The sequence below is a fragment of the Tachyglossus aculeatus genome, chromosome 14 (assembly GCF_015852505.1).
Source record: "Tachyglossus aculeatus isolate mTacAcu1 chromosome 14, mTacAcu1.pri, whole genome shotgun sequence".
NCBI classification, from domain to species: Eukaryota; Metazoa; Chordata; class Mammalia; order Monotremata; family Tachyglossidae; genus Tachyglossus; species Tachyglossus aculeatus.
The window spans coordinates 4,889,834-4,904,171 of NC_052079.1; the positions used below are offsets into that span (position 1 = coordinate 4,889,834).

At 44.5% G+C, this 14,338-nt stretch overlaps 1 protein-coding gene across 1 annotated transcript; it reads left to right on the top strand.

Annotated features, from left to right (window-relative positions):
• Nucleotides 1-472: 472 nt before the first annotated feature.
• VCPKMT (valosin containing protein lysine methyltransferase) lies at nt 473-9,829 on the top strand. Its single transcript, XM_038756739.1, has 6 exons — nt 473-720; nt 3,031-3,141; nt 3,393-3,459; nt 4,024-4,143; nt 4,598-4,702; nt 7,060-9,829. Exons 1-6 carry the CDS (start codon nt 473-475, stop codon nt 7,072-7,074), a joined length of 666 nt encoding a protein of 221 aa, XP_038612667.1. The 3' UTR covers nt 7,075-9,829.
• The last annotated feature ends 4,509 nt before the right edge of the window (nt 9,830-14,338 follow it).

Sequence of the window (14,338 nt, forward strand, 5' to 3'; positions counted from 1 at the left end):
CGCTCAATAAATACGATTGATGATGATGAATCATCATATTTATCATTATCAATCATAAATATGATTGATGATGATGAAAACCAAACATACTAATAAATAGAATAGATATGTACAAGATAATAGAGTAATAAATCTGTACAAACATATACAGGTGCTGTGGGGAGGTAAGATGGGGGATGGAGAGGGGGACGAGGGGGAGAAGAAGGAAGGGGCTCAGTCTGGGTAGGCGTCTTGGAGGAGGTGAGATCTCAGTAGAGATTAAATGCTACTATTATTATTATTATTATTATTATGTGTATTTAAAGGGTGAGTATGGTTTTGGGGGCGGGGCCGCCCGGGCCTCGTGCCCCGAGCGACGCTGTACCAGGAGCCGCCACCAGGGGTCGCCTGTGGGCGGGGCCGAGGGAACTGGGCGCGGTGCGCGCGCAGCGCCCGCGGGGGGGGGAGGAGGAGGAGGGCGTCGCGGCGCAATATGGCGGCCACGCCGGCCCTGAGGGGCTTCGTGAGGACAGTGGAGAAACGGGACGGGTCGGTGCTGCGGCTGCAGCAGTACGGCTCCGGCGGCGTGGGCTGCGTGGTGTGGGACGCCGCCCTCGTCCTCGCCAAGTACCTGGAGACGCCGGGGTTCTGCGGCCGCGGGGCCCGCCCGCTCCGACGGAGGGCCGTGCTGGAGCTGGGCGCCGGCACGGGCGCCGTGGGGCTCATGGCCGCCACGCTGGGGTGAGGGCCGCGGGACCGGAAGGGGCGGGGCCGGGGACCGGAAGGGGCGGGGCCTCGGGTGGGGGGCTGGGGAGCCCGCGCTAGGCCCGGCGCCCTGAGGCGATCCCATCGCGGTTTTAAATGAACTAAATAATGGCATTTATTAAGCGCTTACTATGCGCAAAGCACTGTTCTAAGCGCTGGGGAGGTTACAGGGTGATCAGGTTGCCCCACAGGGGCCTCACAGTCTTCATCCCCATTTTACATATGATGAGGGAACTGAGGCCCAGAGAAGGGAAGTGACTTGCCCAAGTCACACAGCTGACAAGTGGCGGAGCCGGGATTTGAACCCACGACCTCCGACTCCAAAGCCAGGGCTCTTTCCACCGAGCCACAGTGCTTCTCTAGACTGTGAGCCCACTGTTGGGTAGGGACTGTCTCTATATGTTGCCAACTTGTACTTCCCAAGCGCTTAGTAACGATGATGATGATAGCATTTATTAAGCGCTTACTATGTGCAAAGCACTGTTCTAAGCGCTGGGGAGGTTACAGGGTGATCAGGTTGCCCCACGGGGGGCTCACAGTCTTCATCCCCATTTTACAGATGAGGGAACTGAGGCCCAGAGAAGTGAAGTGATTTGCCCAAGTCACACAGCTGACAATTGGCAGAGCCGGGATTTGAACCCACGACCTTTGACTCCAAAGCCCGGGCTCTTTCCACTGAGCCACAGTGCTTCTCTAGACTGTGAGCCCACTGTTGGGTAGGGACTGTCTCTATATGTTGCCAACTTGTACTTCCCAAGCGCTTAGTAACGATGATGATGATAGCATTTATTAAGCGCTTACTATGTGCAAAGCACTGTTCTAAGCGCTGGGGAGGTTACAGGGTGATCAGGTTGCCCCACGGGGGGCTCACAGTCTTCATCCCCATTTTACAGATGAGGGAACTGAGGCCCAGAGAAGTGAAGTGATTTGCCCAAGTCACACAGCTGACAATTGGCAGAGCCGGGATTTGAACCCACGACCTTTGACTCCAAAGCCCGGGCTCTTTCCACTGAGCCACAGTGCTTCTCTAGACTGTGAGCCCACTGTTGGGTAGGGACTGTCTCTATATGTTGCCAACTTCTACTTCCCAAGCGCTTAGTAATGATGATGATGGCATTTATTAAGCGCTTACTATGTGCAAAGCACTGTTCTAAGCGCTGGGGAGGTTACAGGGTGATCAGGTTGTCCCGTGGGGGGCTCACAGTCTTCATCCCCATTTTACAGATGAGGGAACTGAGGCCCAGAGAAGGGAAGTGACTTGCCCAAGTCACACAGCTGACAAGTGGCAGAGCCGGGATTTGAACCCACGACCTCTGACTCCAAAGCCCGGGCTCTTTCCACTGAGCCATCTTGCTTCTCTAGACTGTGAGCCCACTGTTGGGTAGGGACTGTCTCTATATGTTGCCAACTTCTACTTCCCAAGCGCTTAGTAATGATGATGATGGCATTTATTAAGCGCTTACTATGTGCAAAGCACTGTTCTAAGCGCTGGGGAGGTTACAGGGTGATCAGGTTGTCCCGTGGGGGGCTCACAGTCTTCATCCCCATTTTACAGATGAGGGAACTGAGGCCCAGAGAAGGGAAGTGACTTGCCCAAGTCACACAGCTGACAAGTGGCAGAGCCGGGATTTGAACCCACGACCTCTGACTCCACGACCTCTGACTCCAAAGCCCGGGCTCTTTCCACCGAGCCACGCTGCTTCTCTAGACTGTGAGCCCACTGTTGGCTAGGGACCGTCTCTATATGTTGCCAACTGTTACTTCCCAAGCGCTTAGTCCAGTGCTCTGCACACAGGAAGCGCTCAATAAATACGATTGATGAGGATGATGATCACCCTGTAACCTCCCCAGCGCTTAGAACAGTGCTTTGCACATAGTAAGCGCTTAATGCCATCATGATGATGATGATGATGATGGCATTTATTAAGCGCTTACTATTTATTAATGCTTACTGTGTACAGTGCTCTACACACAGTAAGCATTCAATAAATACAACTGATTGGTATGTGTTAATCCTTCAGTGGTATTCACTGAGTGTTTATTATGTGCAGAGCACTCTACTTAGCACTTGGAAGAATGCAACAGAATTAGCTGATAAATTCCCTGCCCATAATGTGTTTACAGTCTAGAGCGCTCACCGTTTTAAGTGCTTACTGTGCATCCAAAACTGAGTAGATACAAGATCACCAGGTCCGACTTAGGAGAGTGGAAGGGCGAACATCACGAGCTATGGTATTTTTTGAGTAATGTATATGTTATACGCACACATATGCTGCCGTTCTGTAGGGCAAACGTTGTGGTCACGGATCTCGAGGAGTTGCAGGACCTGCTGAAGATGAACATTGACATGAACAAGCACCTTGTCACGGGCTCAGTTCAAGCCAAGGTACTGAAATGGTTGGTATGACCTTTGAGCCCTATTTCCACTTATGAATTGGTTACATTTGTTGACTTGGGCTGAAAATGTCATAACTGTAATTCTGTTAAGTATTCAGCATTTTACCAGGTGCCAGACACTGTGGTGGTTACAGAAAAATCAGATCTGACAGTCCCTGTCCCACGTGGGGCTTTGGCCACTCCCAAAGCTTTTCTAGTTTATGTATTTTTTTTATGCTGTAAAGTAACTGTGCTGTGTTTTGTCTTTAAAGGGGAGAAGAAGTGGCAGAATTTACACCAGATTATATACTGATGGCAGACTGCATATACTACGAAGAGGTAACCGGTAAAGTGATGACACCGAAGACTAATAGGGGAAAGGAAAAAAATGATAGGGAAAGGCACTTCTTCCCCTTTGAGATGGGAGACGATTGGCAGAAGTAACCCAGAAACAAAATCTTCCATAACATTGCATGTATTTGTAGCTTATTTGCTATAATAAAATACCGATAAATAGGTAAACCAATAGGTAATCCATAATCCAAATCTAGGCTTTGTGAGGATTTATCCGTAGGAGATGGCCACTGACAGTGACTTACCCAAGGTCACATAGCAGCAGCATGGTAGAGCTCTGGGACTAAAGGTTGATGCCAAGTTATTTTAACAGGCTGTTGGACAGTGTCCCAAAGGACATACTAGCCTTGATATGATTTTCTACTTGAATACTAGTGTTGTTCAGCCGTGTAGATATCAGAATTATTAAATGTTAAATATTATTAATTATTAAACTTCCATTTCACATAAATAGAAAAGAGTAAGTTCAGTGACTAGGTTTAATGAGATTTACCCCCAGACATAGGAAAAGAGCAACAGTTTTAAATGGAAAATGTTTTCTTTGATTAGTCATTGGAGCCACTGCTGAAGACCCTGAAAGATCTTGCTGGGCCTGAAACCTGCATCATATGTTGTTATGAGCAACGAACCATGGGGAAAAATCCAGAAATAGAGAAAAAGTATTTTGAGGTAAATTCATATCTGATAACTAATGAGTATGTCAGCAGTTTGCTATTTAATTTTAAAGGCCTTTTTTGCAGTAAAACTGTATATTTTGACAGACAATCTCATGTTCAGATCTGTTGTTAAAAGATGCAAAGATAGAATTCTGTTTTTGGTATTGCTATAAGGTGAGAATTATCCTTGCAAAGTTATTTAAATTCCCAGATTGCCAGGGGCTTTAGTAACTCCTCAGGGCCTGCCCACTTAGCAATGTTTTTCCAATTTTGGGGAGTAAAGAAGCATTATCAAACTCCACTAGAAGGGTAAGGTTAATGTTGATAAGGAAAATAGGGTGTTGTATTTCAAATGCCCTAACATGTTTTCTGATTTGATTAGGCTTTCATAATGTTAAATCAGAAGTTAACAAGATTACGGGAAAGATAGTCAACCTGAAGTTTATCTATTATTAATTCAATTATAGCTTCTTCAGCTGGATTTTGATCTGGAAAAGATTCCCCTGCAAAAACATGATGAAGAATATCGGAGTGAAGATATTCATATTTTACACATCCAACGGAAAAAAATGGTAATTTATTTTCACCCTACAAAGCCACTGAATTTGTTTTTGCAACTTCCAGAACACAGAATTCCTCTAAAAGGCATTGCCACTGTCTTTGTTTTGTGTGTGTGGTCACAACAGCTTGGACAGGGAAAGGTAATGAACAGCATAAGGAGCATGCTGAATGAACATCAGCTTTTGACAAGTGGTCCTGAACCCCTTTGAACTGATTTTGTGTTTTTGGAAAGTATAAGGCTTATTCAGTAAGCTAAAACTGCAGGTTTTTATGGGAATTTGTAAGTGGGGCAATTCCTCTGTGTATTCATTCAATTGTATTTATTGAGTGCTTACTATGTGCAGAGCACTGTACTAAGCGCTTGGGAAGTACAAGTTGGCAACATATAGAGACGATCCCTACCCAACAGCGGGCTTACAGTCTAGAAGGGGGAGACAGACAACAAAACAAAACATATTAATAAAATAAAATAAATAGAATAGTAAATATGTACAAGTAAAATAAATAGAGTAATAAATCTGTATGAACATATATGCAGGTGCTGTGGGGAGGGGAAGGAGGTAGGGCGGGGGGGATGGGCAGGGGGAGAGGAAGGAGGGGGCTCAGTCTGGGAAGGTCTCCTGGAGGATATGAGCTCTCAGTAGGGCTTTGAAGGGAGAAAGAGAGCTAGCTTGGCAGATGTGCGGAGGGAGGGCATTCCAAGCCAGGGGGAGGACATGGGCTGGGGGTCGACGGCGGGACAGGCAGGAACGAGGCCCAGTGAGGAGGTTAGTGGCAGAGGAGCGGAGGGTGCAGGCTGGGCTGTAGAAGGAAAGAAGGGAGGTGAGGTAGGAGGGGGCGAGGTGACGGAGAGCCTTGAAGCCCAGGGTGAGGAGTTTTTGCCTGATGCGTAGGTTGACTGGTAGCCACTGGAGATTTTTGAGGAGGGGAGTAACATGCCCAGAGCCTTTCTGCACAAAGATGATCCGGACAGCAGCGTGAAGTATAGATTGAAGTGGGGAGAGACAGGAGGATGGGAGATCAGAGAGGAGGCTGATGCAGTCATCCAGTCGGGATAGGATGAGAGATTGAACCAGCAGGGTAGTGGTTTGGATGGAGAGGAAAGGGCGGATCTTGGCCATGTTGCGGAGGTGAGAGCGACAGGTTTCGGTGACGGATTGGATGTGAGGGGTGAACAAGAGAGCCTAGTCGAGAATGACACCAAGGTTGCGGGCTTGTGAGACGGAAAGGATGGTAGTGCCGTCAACAGTGATGGGAAAGTCAGGGAGAGGGCAGGATTTAGGAGGGAAGATAAGGAGTTCAGTCTTGGACATATTGAGTTTTAGATGGCGGGCAGACATCCAGATGGAGATGTCTTGAAGGCAGGAGGAGACACGAGCCTGAAGGGAAGGAGAGAGAGCAGAGGCAGAGATGTAGAGAGGTGATAGCTGAAGCCGTGGGAGCAAATGAGTTCACCAAGGGAGTGAGTGTAGATAGAGAACAGAAGGGGATCAAGAACTGACCCTTGAGGAACCCCTACAGTAAGGGGAGGGGAGAGGGGGAGGAGGAGCCCACAAAAGAGACTGAGAATGAACGGCCGGAGAGATAAGAGGAGAACCAGGATTGGACAGAGTCTGTGAAGCCAAGGTTGGATAGCGTGTTGAGGAGAAGGGGGTGGTCCACAGTGTCGAAGGCAGCTGAGAGGTCGAGGAGGATTTGGGTAGAGTAGGTGCCGTTGGATTTGGCAAGCAGGAGGTCATTGGTGACCTTTGAGAGGGCAGTTTTGGTGGAATGTAGGGGACGGAAGCCAGATTGGAGGGGGTCGAGGAGAGAGTTGGCATTGAGGAATTCGAGGCAGCGGGTGTAGACGACTCATTCAAGAGTTTGGAAAGGAATGGTAGGCGGGAGATAGGGCGATAACTAGAAGGGGAGGTGGGGCCAAGAGAGGGTTTTTTTTAGGATGGGGGAGACATGGGCGTGTTTGAAGGCAGAAAGGAAGGAGCCAGTGGAGAGTGAGCAATTGAAGATGGAAGTTAAGGAGAGGAGGAGGGACGGGGCGAGAGATTTCATAAGATGTATCTGTAGGAAGTAGAGGCTAGTGCTCACTATAAGGATCAAGGAAGTGAGGTGAGGGAAATTTAAAGGGCAAGAGAGTGTGTTATTGGAAGCAATTGATAATGCCTATGAAATTTTGTGGGATCAACTCAGAAAGTCACTATCTACATGGCTGTTTTCATTTGTACCAAAAGTACCAAAATACTGACAGCAGGGTTGACCCACAGCACTTGTGAATACCGAAGTACCTTTCTAATATAGTTTGCTATGCCTAGTGAGTATTCAGTGCTTTGGAGGTGAGAAAATTTTTTAAGCCTAAATTTCTTTTTTATAGAATTTGCCATCATGAACCCATTTGACCGACTAATTCAAGCCTATGACAACTGGATAAGCTAATGGTGTGGATAGAGCCTGGGAATACAGTTTGGAAAGAATTTTTTATTGTTTTGTTTTGTTTTTTAAAATATCCGTGGAGACTGGATTTGATGAATGAAACAAGCAGAAAATTGGTTACCACATAGAATTCAAAGAAGTAGCAGTCATTATATGCTAACAGTCCTGAAGGGAAGGGAGGCTCCTTATACCAAACTGGGGAAGGAAGTCAATCAGTCATATTTATTGAGAACTTACTGTGTGCAGGGCACTGAACTAAGCGCCTGGGAGAGTACAATATTAAGTCTAACCTATACTATTGTTTTGCCCTACATGAAATCACAGATTTGAGGGAGTGTTTCAGGTGGATTACTCAAACAAAACATATACTGAGGTGAGATAGAGTCCTGTAAAAAAGTACACAGTACAATCAGACAGGGCATAAATTAGGAAACTAAAGAGCATCTTACCATGTTTTCCTAGGAGAAATGTTTGTTTTGCTTGTTTGGTTGATTTTTTTTTTTCCTGATGAAGATTTACACTATATTAAGTTTTGGAACACAAAAGAGATCAAATGCTTTATAATACCCTTGGGAAGGGTGATGGTTGAATATTATCCTCGTCTAGAATGAAATCTGAAAGGCTTGAGGAAGGAAGGAGAAATAATCCCTGAACCAGCAGCATTCCAAGAAAATAGTTATTGGCACCTGAATCCCATCTTTTTAGTTAAACATTTTTCTGCCGATTCTGCTTTGGTGCCTCAAATACCAAGTTGTGAGAATTGTTTAAAGCTGAAGTCTTTTCTGATTTCTTACTGACTTCGAGGGCATATATTTGAAAAAGTGGAAGTTGTATTATTTACTGTCCATCTGTATATAACTTTGTAAGTGTCCACCAACATAAAAATTAACCACTGCTATTTCTTGCAACTTAGCTGTTTATCACCTCCAAACATGCCAGTGAATGACTTATTTTCCTAAAAAACACTCATGGCAGTTTGTGGATCAGGGACTCGTACTCAGGTAGTAACCAACATAAAAATTAACCACTGCTATTTCTTGCAACTTAGCTGTTCTCTATCACCTCCAAACATGCCGGTGAATGACTTATTTTCCTAAAAAACACTCATTGCAGTTTGTGGATCAGGGACTCGTACCCAGGTAGTAAATTTATTCATTAATGACCATTGTGATGATTTATTGTTCATTTTAATGTTTGAATTATACATATTTTTCAGTATTTAAAGTAGAACTTTTTCCCCCATGTAAATTCAGACCTCGATTTATAGGCCTCACTAAATTATCTTCAGATATGTGTGAAACTACATAAAGTCTTCCCAAACACTGTCTAGTGCCGCTGCAGGCAAGTGATCTCCTAAGCTAATTAATGGGATTTTACTGAGCAAATTAGCTGAGAGTTAAAAAGGACTTCAATAAATAGGCCTCTGTAAATCTGGCCCTTCCCAGACCTTTCTGGGAACTGTACTTTGCCCCACTGTTAACCAGCAACTTACCTTGTTTTAGAATTAGCATTAATATATCTGAGAATGTAGGTTAGAGAAAAGAAATGTAGGTTGCCTGATTTGAACATTCCTATCAATTCACAGCCTAGAAAACGCAATTAGTTATGAAATTGTTTTCTTTTTTAAGCAAGGGCTTTTTAAATTTAAGTAAGATTCATGTGGTGGCTTCTGTGGAAGTCCTTTTGAAAGTCGAGGTTTAAGTTTTCTTCGTGGTCTCCTATACAGTCAGAGGTTATGTGCTCTTCTGTCCACTCTCTGTCCTGTTGGAGAAGCTCTCTGCAATATTTCTCTTTTTCTTCAGCCTAAAATCCCTCTTCTCAATCCCTAATAGCAACCCACATGACATCTTACAAAAGCATCAAAGTATGGCTCTCTTAATTATTATATAGAGTAGTCAGATTTGAAGACCCCACTGGCAGTGAACTTCACCCATGAGTGCTTATGAGACTGAAAAGGTAATTGCGGTCCCACAGTTTGGCCGCACCAACAACTGTCCCTTGTTGTATTGTTGTATTTGATGTTTGCAGCACCTGATGCTCTTTTCTCCGTTTCCTCCCTGTCCCTCCCTTACAGAGATATTGCTCAAAAGAGCCTCTCCCTTCATGATAGTAAGGAAATAATACTTTCCTTAGTTACTAAACCATAAAAGCCACCTGTTGGTACCTTTGAAAAATTCTCATTAGTAAGTTTAATGTTAGTTTGCTCCATTTTTTCCCAGGTTTGTATTGGCTGCGTACTTCTTTTTAACTTCAGTAAGCGGAATGTCAAAATACGTGAGTTTGAGAGTGACTAGCCATTCACACTAGTGTTGGATGAGTCAGACATTTAAATGTCCTTTTTGTCCATCTTGTTCTCTTTTGTAATTGAATTTTACTCATTTTCAGTGCTGTGTGAGGGTACTTTCTGCATCAAGGCCAGAATGGCTGTCCGCTGTTCCATGTACCAACTCAGGAACATAATCTAGGGAGTACACATCCCTAATAGCAAAAGTAAAACGTTTTGTTTTGCTTCGAATATGTAACTTGCACTGCATCTTGGCCACCCGTGTGCTTGGCATTGTCTTCATGTAGAATGTGTGCTCTGAGTGAAACCTAGCACATCCGATAGACAATGGCTCTCTCCCCACTGAAAACCTTATTTGAAGGCACATTTCCAAGAGGCCTAAGCCCTCCTGTCCTCTTCTCCCATGCCTTGCTGCGTCCCCCTGACTTCTGCCTTTATTCATTCTCTCCTCTAGACTGTAAGCGCGTTGTGATCAGGGAATGTGTCTGTTGATTGTTATATTGTACTCTCCCAAGCACCCAGTACAGTGCTCAGCATGGAGTAAGCATGCAGTAAATACGATTGACTGGCATGCATCATTTCATTGCTCTTTGGGCTCTTTCTAGTCCAAGTGTGTGATGTTACATCTGTGATTGTTGTATTCTCCTTTCCAGTGATATGACATTATTTGCAAATATACAGTTGTTCACCATCTGTACTGATTCACTTGTACTAGTTGAAGTACTGAAAGGAATCTGTTTTCTTTCTGGATTCTGCTGCATCTGCTGGTACAACATTGGCTGTTGAACATCACGATTTCCAGTCCACAGATTTTAGCTCAGCTCTTCCTAAAGGCATAACCAGGTTGTAAAATTCCATGTATATTGACTCCTTTTGACCACAGACGTGTATTCTACTGTATAGAATGTTTCCTTGAATCCTACCTAAAGTACACATCAGTTATGGGGGTGATTGAGATGTAATTACTGCTTTTACTGCTTCCCCAAGTTCATAGGTTCACAGTGATGATAAGTTATCTGCATTACTTCCTGCTGGCCGGGAATGTTTACTCCCTAGATTATAAACTCTGTAAGGGTAGAGATTCTGTCTACCACCTTCATTGTCCATCCCTAAGCGCCTAGCACAGTGCTCTGCACTCAATATTATTGATTACTCGTAATTGAATATGTAGCACACTGGGATTTAGTATTCTCGGCATTTCTGTTGGCTGGTGGAGGGCGAAGAATCTGGTTTATTCACTTGCGGAGTGCAATTCAGAGTCTTTCCTGACATTGAGTACAAACATACTTTTGCCTGCTTCGTGACCTTGAGCAAGTCATTTAACTTCTCTGTACCCTGTTTCTCACTTGTAAAATGGGGATAAACCATCTGATCTTACCTCTTAGACGGTGACCGAACTGATTATCTTTTCTCCATTCCAGCACTTGGCACAGTGTTTGGCATGCAGTAAACCCTTAATAAATGCCATTATTATTTGCAGAATCTGGTGGATTGGTGTTTGTGGTGTTTGGTGTTTGAAATTTTAATTTCCAACTTTAATTTTGAGAAATGCATTGCTACAATAGGCGGCTTGCTGTAAGATATTTAATGTAAACTGTTCTTTGAATTGTTTTCCTGAAGCATGTATCAGCGAGACATATGTGCCTCCAGACTCAGGAGGACGTGGGTTCTAATCCTGGCTCTGCCACTTGTGTGCTTTGGCCACGTCACTTCATTTCTCTGTGCCTCAGTTCCCTAATCTGTAAAACGGGGATTAAGACTGTGAGCCCTGTGTGGGACGGGGACTTTGTGCAACCTGATTACCATGTGTCTACCCAAGCACTTAGAACAGTGCCTGGCACAGAGTAAGTGCTTCTCAAATATCATAAAAATTAGAAGAAGTGTGGTTTTGAATGTCCAGCCGCTGGAAAATGGGAATGTTCGATGTGGGACTTTCTTCCCTGTAGATGGCATCATTGGACTAATTCTGTGAAATTCTATAAACAGGTCATTGGGTCGCAGTGGCTAAACCAGAACCAACTTTGACCCATTCTCGCACTTCTGAGATTCAGACACAAACTAGAACAAAAGCTGATAACTAACTTGGAATCTTAATTCATTGTCACGCTCACTGTATACGTGAGATGAAACTGCATGGCGTGTTCGATACGTATTACTGCCCCAGTAATCATTCCTATTTTATTTTCCTTTCCATTGCACTCTTGTTCTCCTGATGTGTTTGGATTTCATTCGTGCAGCATCTAAAGAAATGAAACTCTCAAAATGTCCTGGCTGCTAATGACGCCTATCGTTCTGGTGAAACAGATACTTTAAAGGCCTAGATTCATTCGTGACGCAAAAAGCGGATAACTTGGTGTTCACCTTGGAGTGATAACTGTGGGTAATGTTTGTTCCTTCTCATAATGCATGCTTGACTGAAACTATTTGGAGAAACTATTTGGAAAATAATTTGCTTCTCTTTTCCTGCTCTCAGAGAAATGCTCTCACTTAGTGTGCAAGCAAATCTTTGCAATCTGTTTCTCGCTGACTTACAATCTTACTGTTGTAATCTTGGGCAAGACTTCTTCCTGAGCATAGGTCTGCAGCCACAAATTATCCAGAGACTCGAGGCCCCAAAACACAGTTTTTAGCCTGCGCTGCAGTAAACCGCGAGGCCAGCTCTGCCTCCTGAAAGAGCCTGGGCAGGGGAGTTGCCCGGATCAGCTTTCCTATCCATTCCCCAGAGGCCCTGCAGAAGGAAGGGCACTGTTGTCCTAAACAGTCCCTCCTCAGCGCCTTTGGGTCAGCTCCCTCTTGGACAGTTGTGGAGCAGGGTGAAGGCAGCTGACTAAACTGCCTCCCGACGGTGGTCTCAGATCAATAAATCATTTCTGTCTCTAGTCAGAATCACAGTCCCTCCAAAGTCCTGTGGCCTTCTCCCACAGCCCCTGTACGTGCCTCTGCCGCTTAGATCTGGAATAGGGATTACAGTTTCTACATCTTCTTTAACTCAAGGAAGTATTTAAGAGGATCAGAATTTGTAATCCTTGGAAATGTATGCTCTACCGTTTTTTTTAAACCACTTGAATTTGAAAATCTGGGGAAAAAAAATCACCTGGTAACGACTCAGTGCGTATATTGCTCTGCCACTGAAGTATAATTTTTTGCACTCTCTTTTCAGTTAGTTTAATGTTGCCTTATTAAATGTTATTAAATATTTTAAACCCATAACTAGACTTTTCCTAAATCTTGGGGGTGTTTTTTCCAGAATATTTCATCCATTTGCCGCTTTCTTATTACCCTTCTCTACCATCGTCACTGGTCACCACCCCTTGGTCGAATTACTTGAACAGGCCCCATGCCGGTCATCAGCTTCAGGGAAGTCTTTTAGACTGTAAGCCCACTGTTGGGTAGGGACTGTCTCTATATGTTGCCAATTTGTACTTCCCAAGCGCTTAGTACAGTGCTCTGCACATAGTAAGCGCTCAATAAATACGATTGATGATGAAGTAACGTAGCTTAGCAGAAAAAGCACGGGCCTGGGTTCTAATCCCAGCTCTGCCAATTGCTCTGCCTATTTCTAGCTGTGTGCCTTTGGGCAAATAACTTCATTTCTCTGTGCCTCAGCTTCCTCAACTGTAAAGTGGTAATTCAATATCTGTTCTCCCTCCCACTTGAGAATGTGAGCCCCATGCAGGACAGGGACTGTGTCCGACCTAATCCTTGCTGTTAATTGCTGTCCAATACCCGAATTCACATCTGTAATAAAAATGCAGCAATCTGGATGGAGCGAGTCTTGAATCCTGAGCTGTGGTTTCAGTGGAGCCACAAGTGACTAAGTTGATTGGCTGTGGCCCCCGGAGCCAAAATACAAGGAATGGGATATTGAGTCCCTGCCATAATGTAATGCCGATCCAGGTATATTACTGGCCAATCATAGAACTTGTGGTCTTTTGGGTTTTGGCATATTTATTTTTTTTAAACCAAAAACTGCAGAGGGTGAAAAACTATTTGACTGGCCACGCACCAATTCTAATGTGGCTTTAAATGTTTTATTGCTTATAACTTTCCTAAAGGGTCAGTTTAGGACAGCCTCACACTGTGGTTAACATTTTTAGACTCCAGTGAGGTGGGATTGTGTTTTTATACATATCGAGCAAAAGGGACTCTTGGGCTAACCATGATTTCTTCAGTGACAATATACACTCTCTAGAGCACTATCAATAGCCCCCTCTTTGAATACGAAGGGTGCATAAATTACTTTAAAGGCTTGACAGTTAAGAGCTTGTAACATAGAACTTTTAACATTTTTGTGATTTCCAAAGCTGGAAACAAAAGGCCAGGGGGAAAAGTGTTCCCAATTTTGGTAAAAGCAAACAGAAATCACTAAAACACACTGATGGCATAACTTGCTCATCTGGTCCTCACCATCTCAGGCTTTCATGCTCTTGAAAACTCAACCCCTTTCAGACCGTTACCTTGGAAGGCAGTGTGGCCTAGTGGAAAAAGCACCAGCTTGAGAGTCAAGAGACCTGGGTACTAATCCCGGCCCCTCCACTTGTCTGCTGTGACCTTGGGCAAGTCACTTAACTTCCCTAGGCCTCAGTTACCTTAGCTGTAAAATGGAGATTAAGACTGTAAGCCCCGTGTGGGACAGGGCCCATATCCAACCCCATGATCTATATCTACCCCAGTGCTTAGTAAAGTGTCTGGCACATAGTAAGTGCTTAACTCATACCAGGAAAAAAAGGCTCCCTGAGGAGGCCTTTCAACACTCATTCCTTCATTCAATCGTATTTATTTATTGTGGTTCAGAGCACTGTACTAAGCGCTTGGAAAGTACAGTTTGGCAACAGATCGAGACAATACCTACGCAACAACAGGCTCACAATCTAGAAGGGGGAGACAGGCAACAAAACAAGTACACAGGCATCAGCACTCAATAGGTCAGTGCTCA

Excerpts from the sequence above, each read along its gene's own strand:
- VCPKMT (XM_038756739.1), top strand. The coding sequence starts at position 473 with ATGGCGGCCACGCCGGCCCTGAGGGGCTTCGTGAGGACAGTGGAGAAA. Across the intron at positions 3,142-3,392 it reads CAAGCCAAGGTACTGAAATG|GGGAGAAGAAGTGGCAGAAT; the intron begins GTTGGTATGACC and ends TTGTCTTTAAAG. Across the intron at positions 4,144-4,597 it reads TAGAGAAAAAGTATTTTGAG|CTTCTTCAGCTGGATTTTGA; the intron begins GTAAATTCATAT and ends ATTCAATTATAG.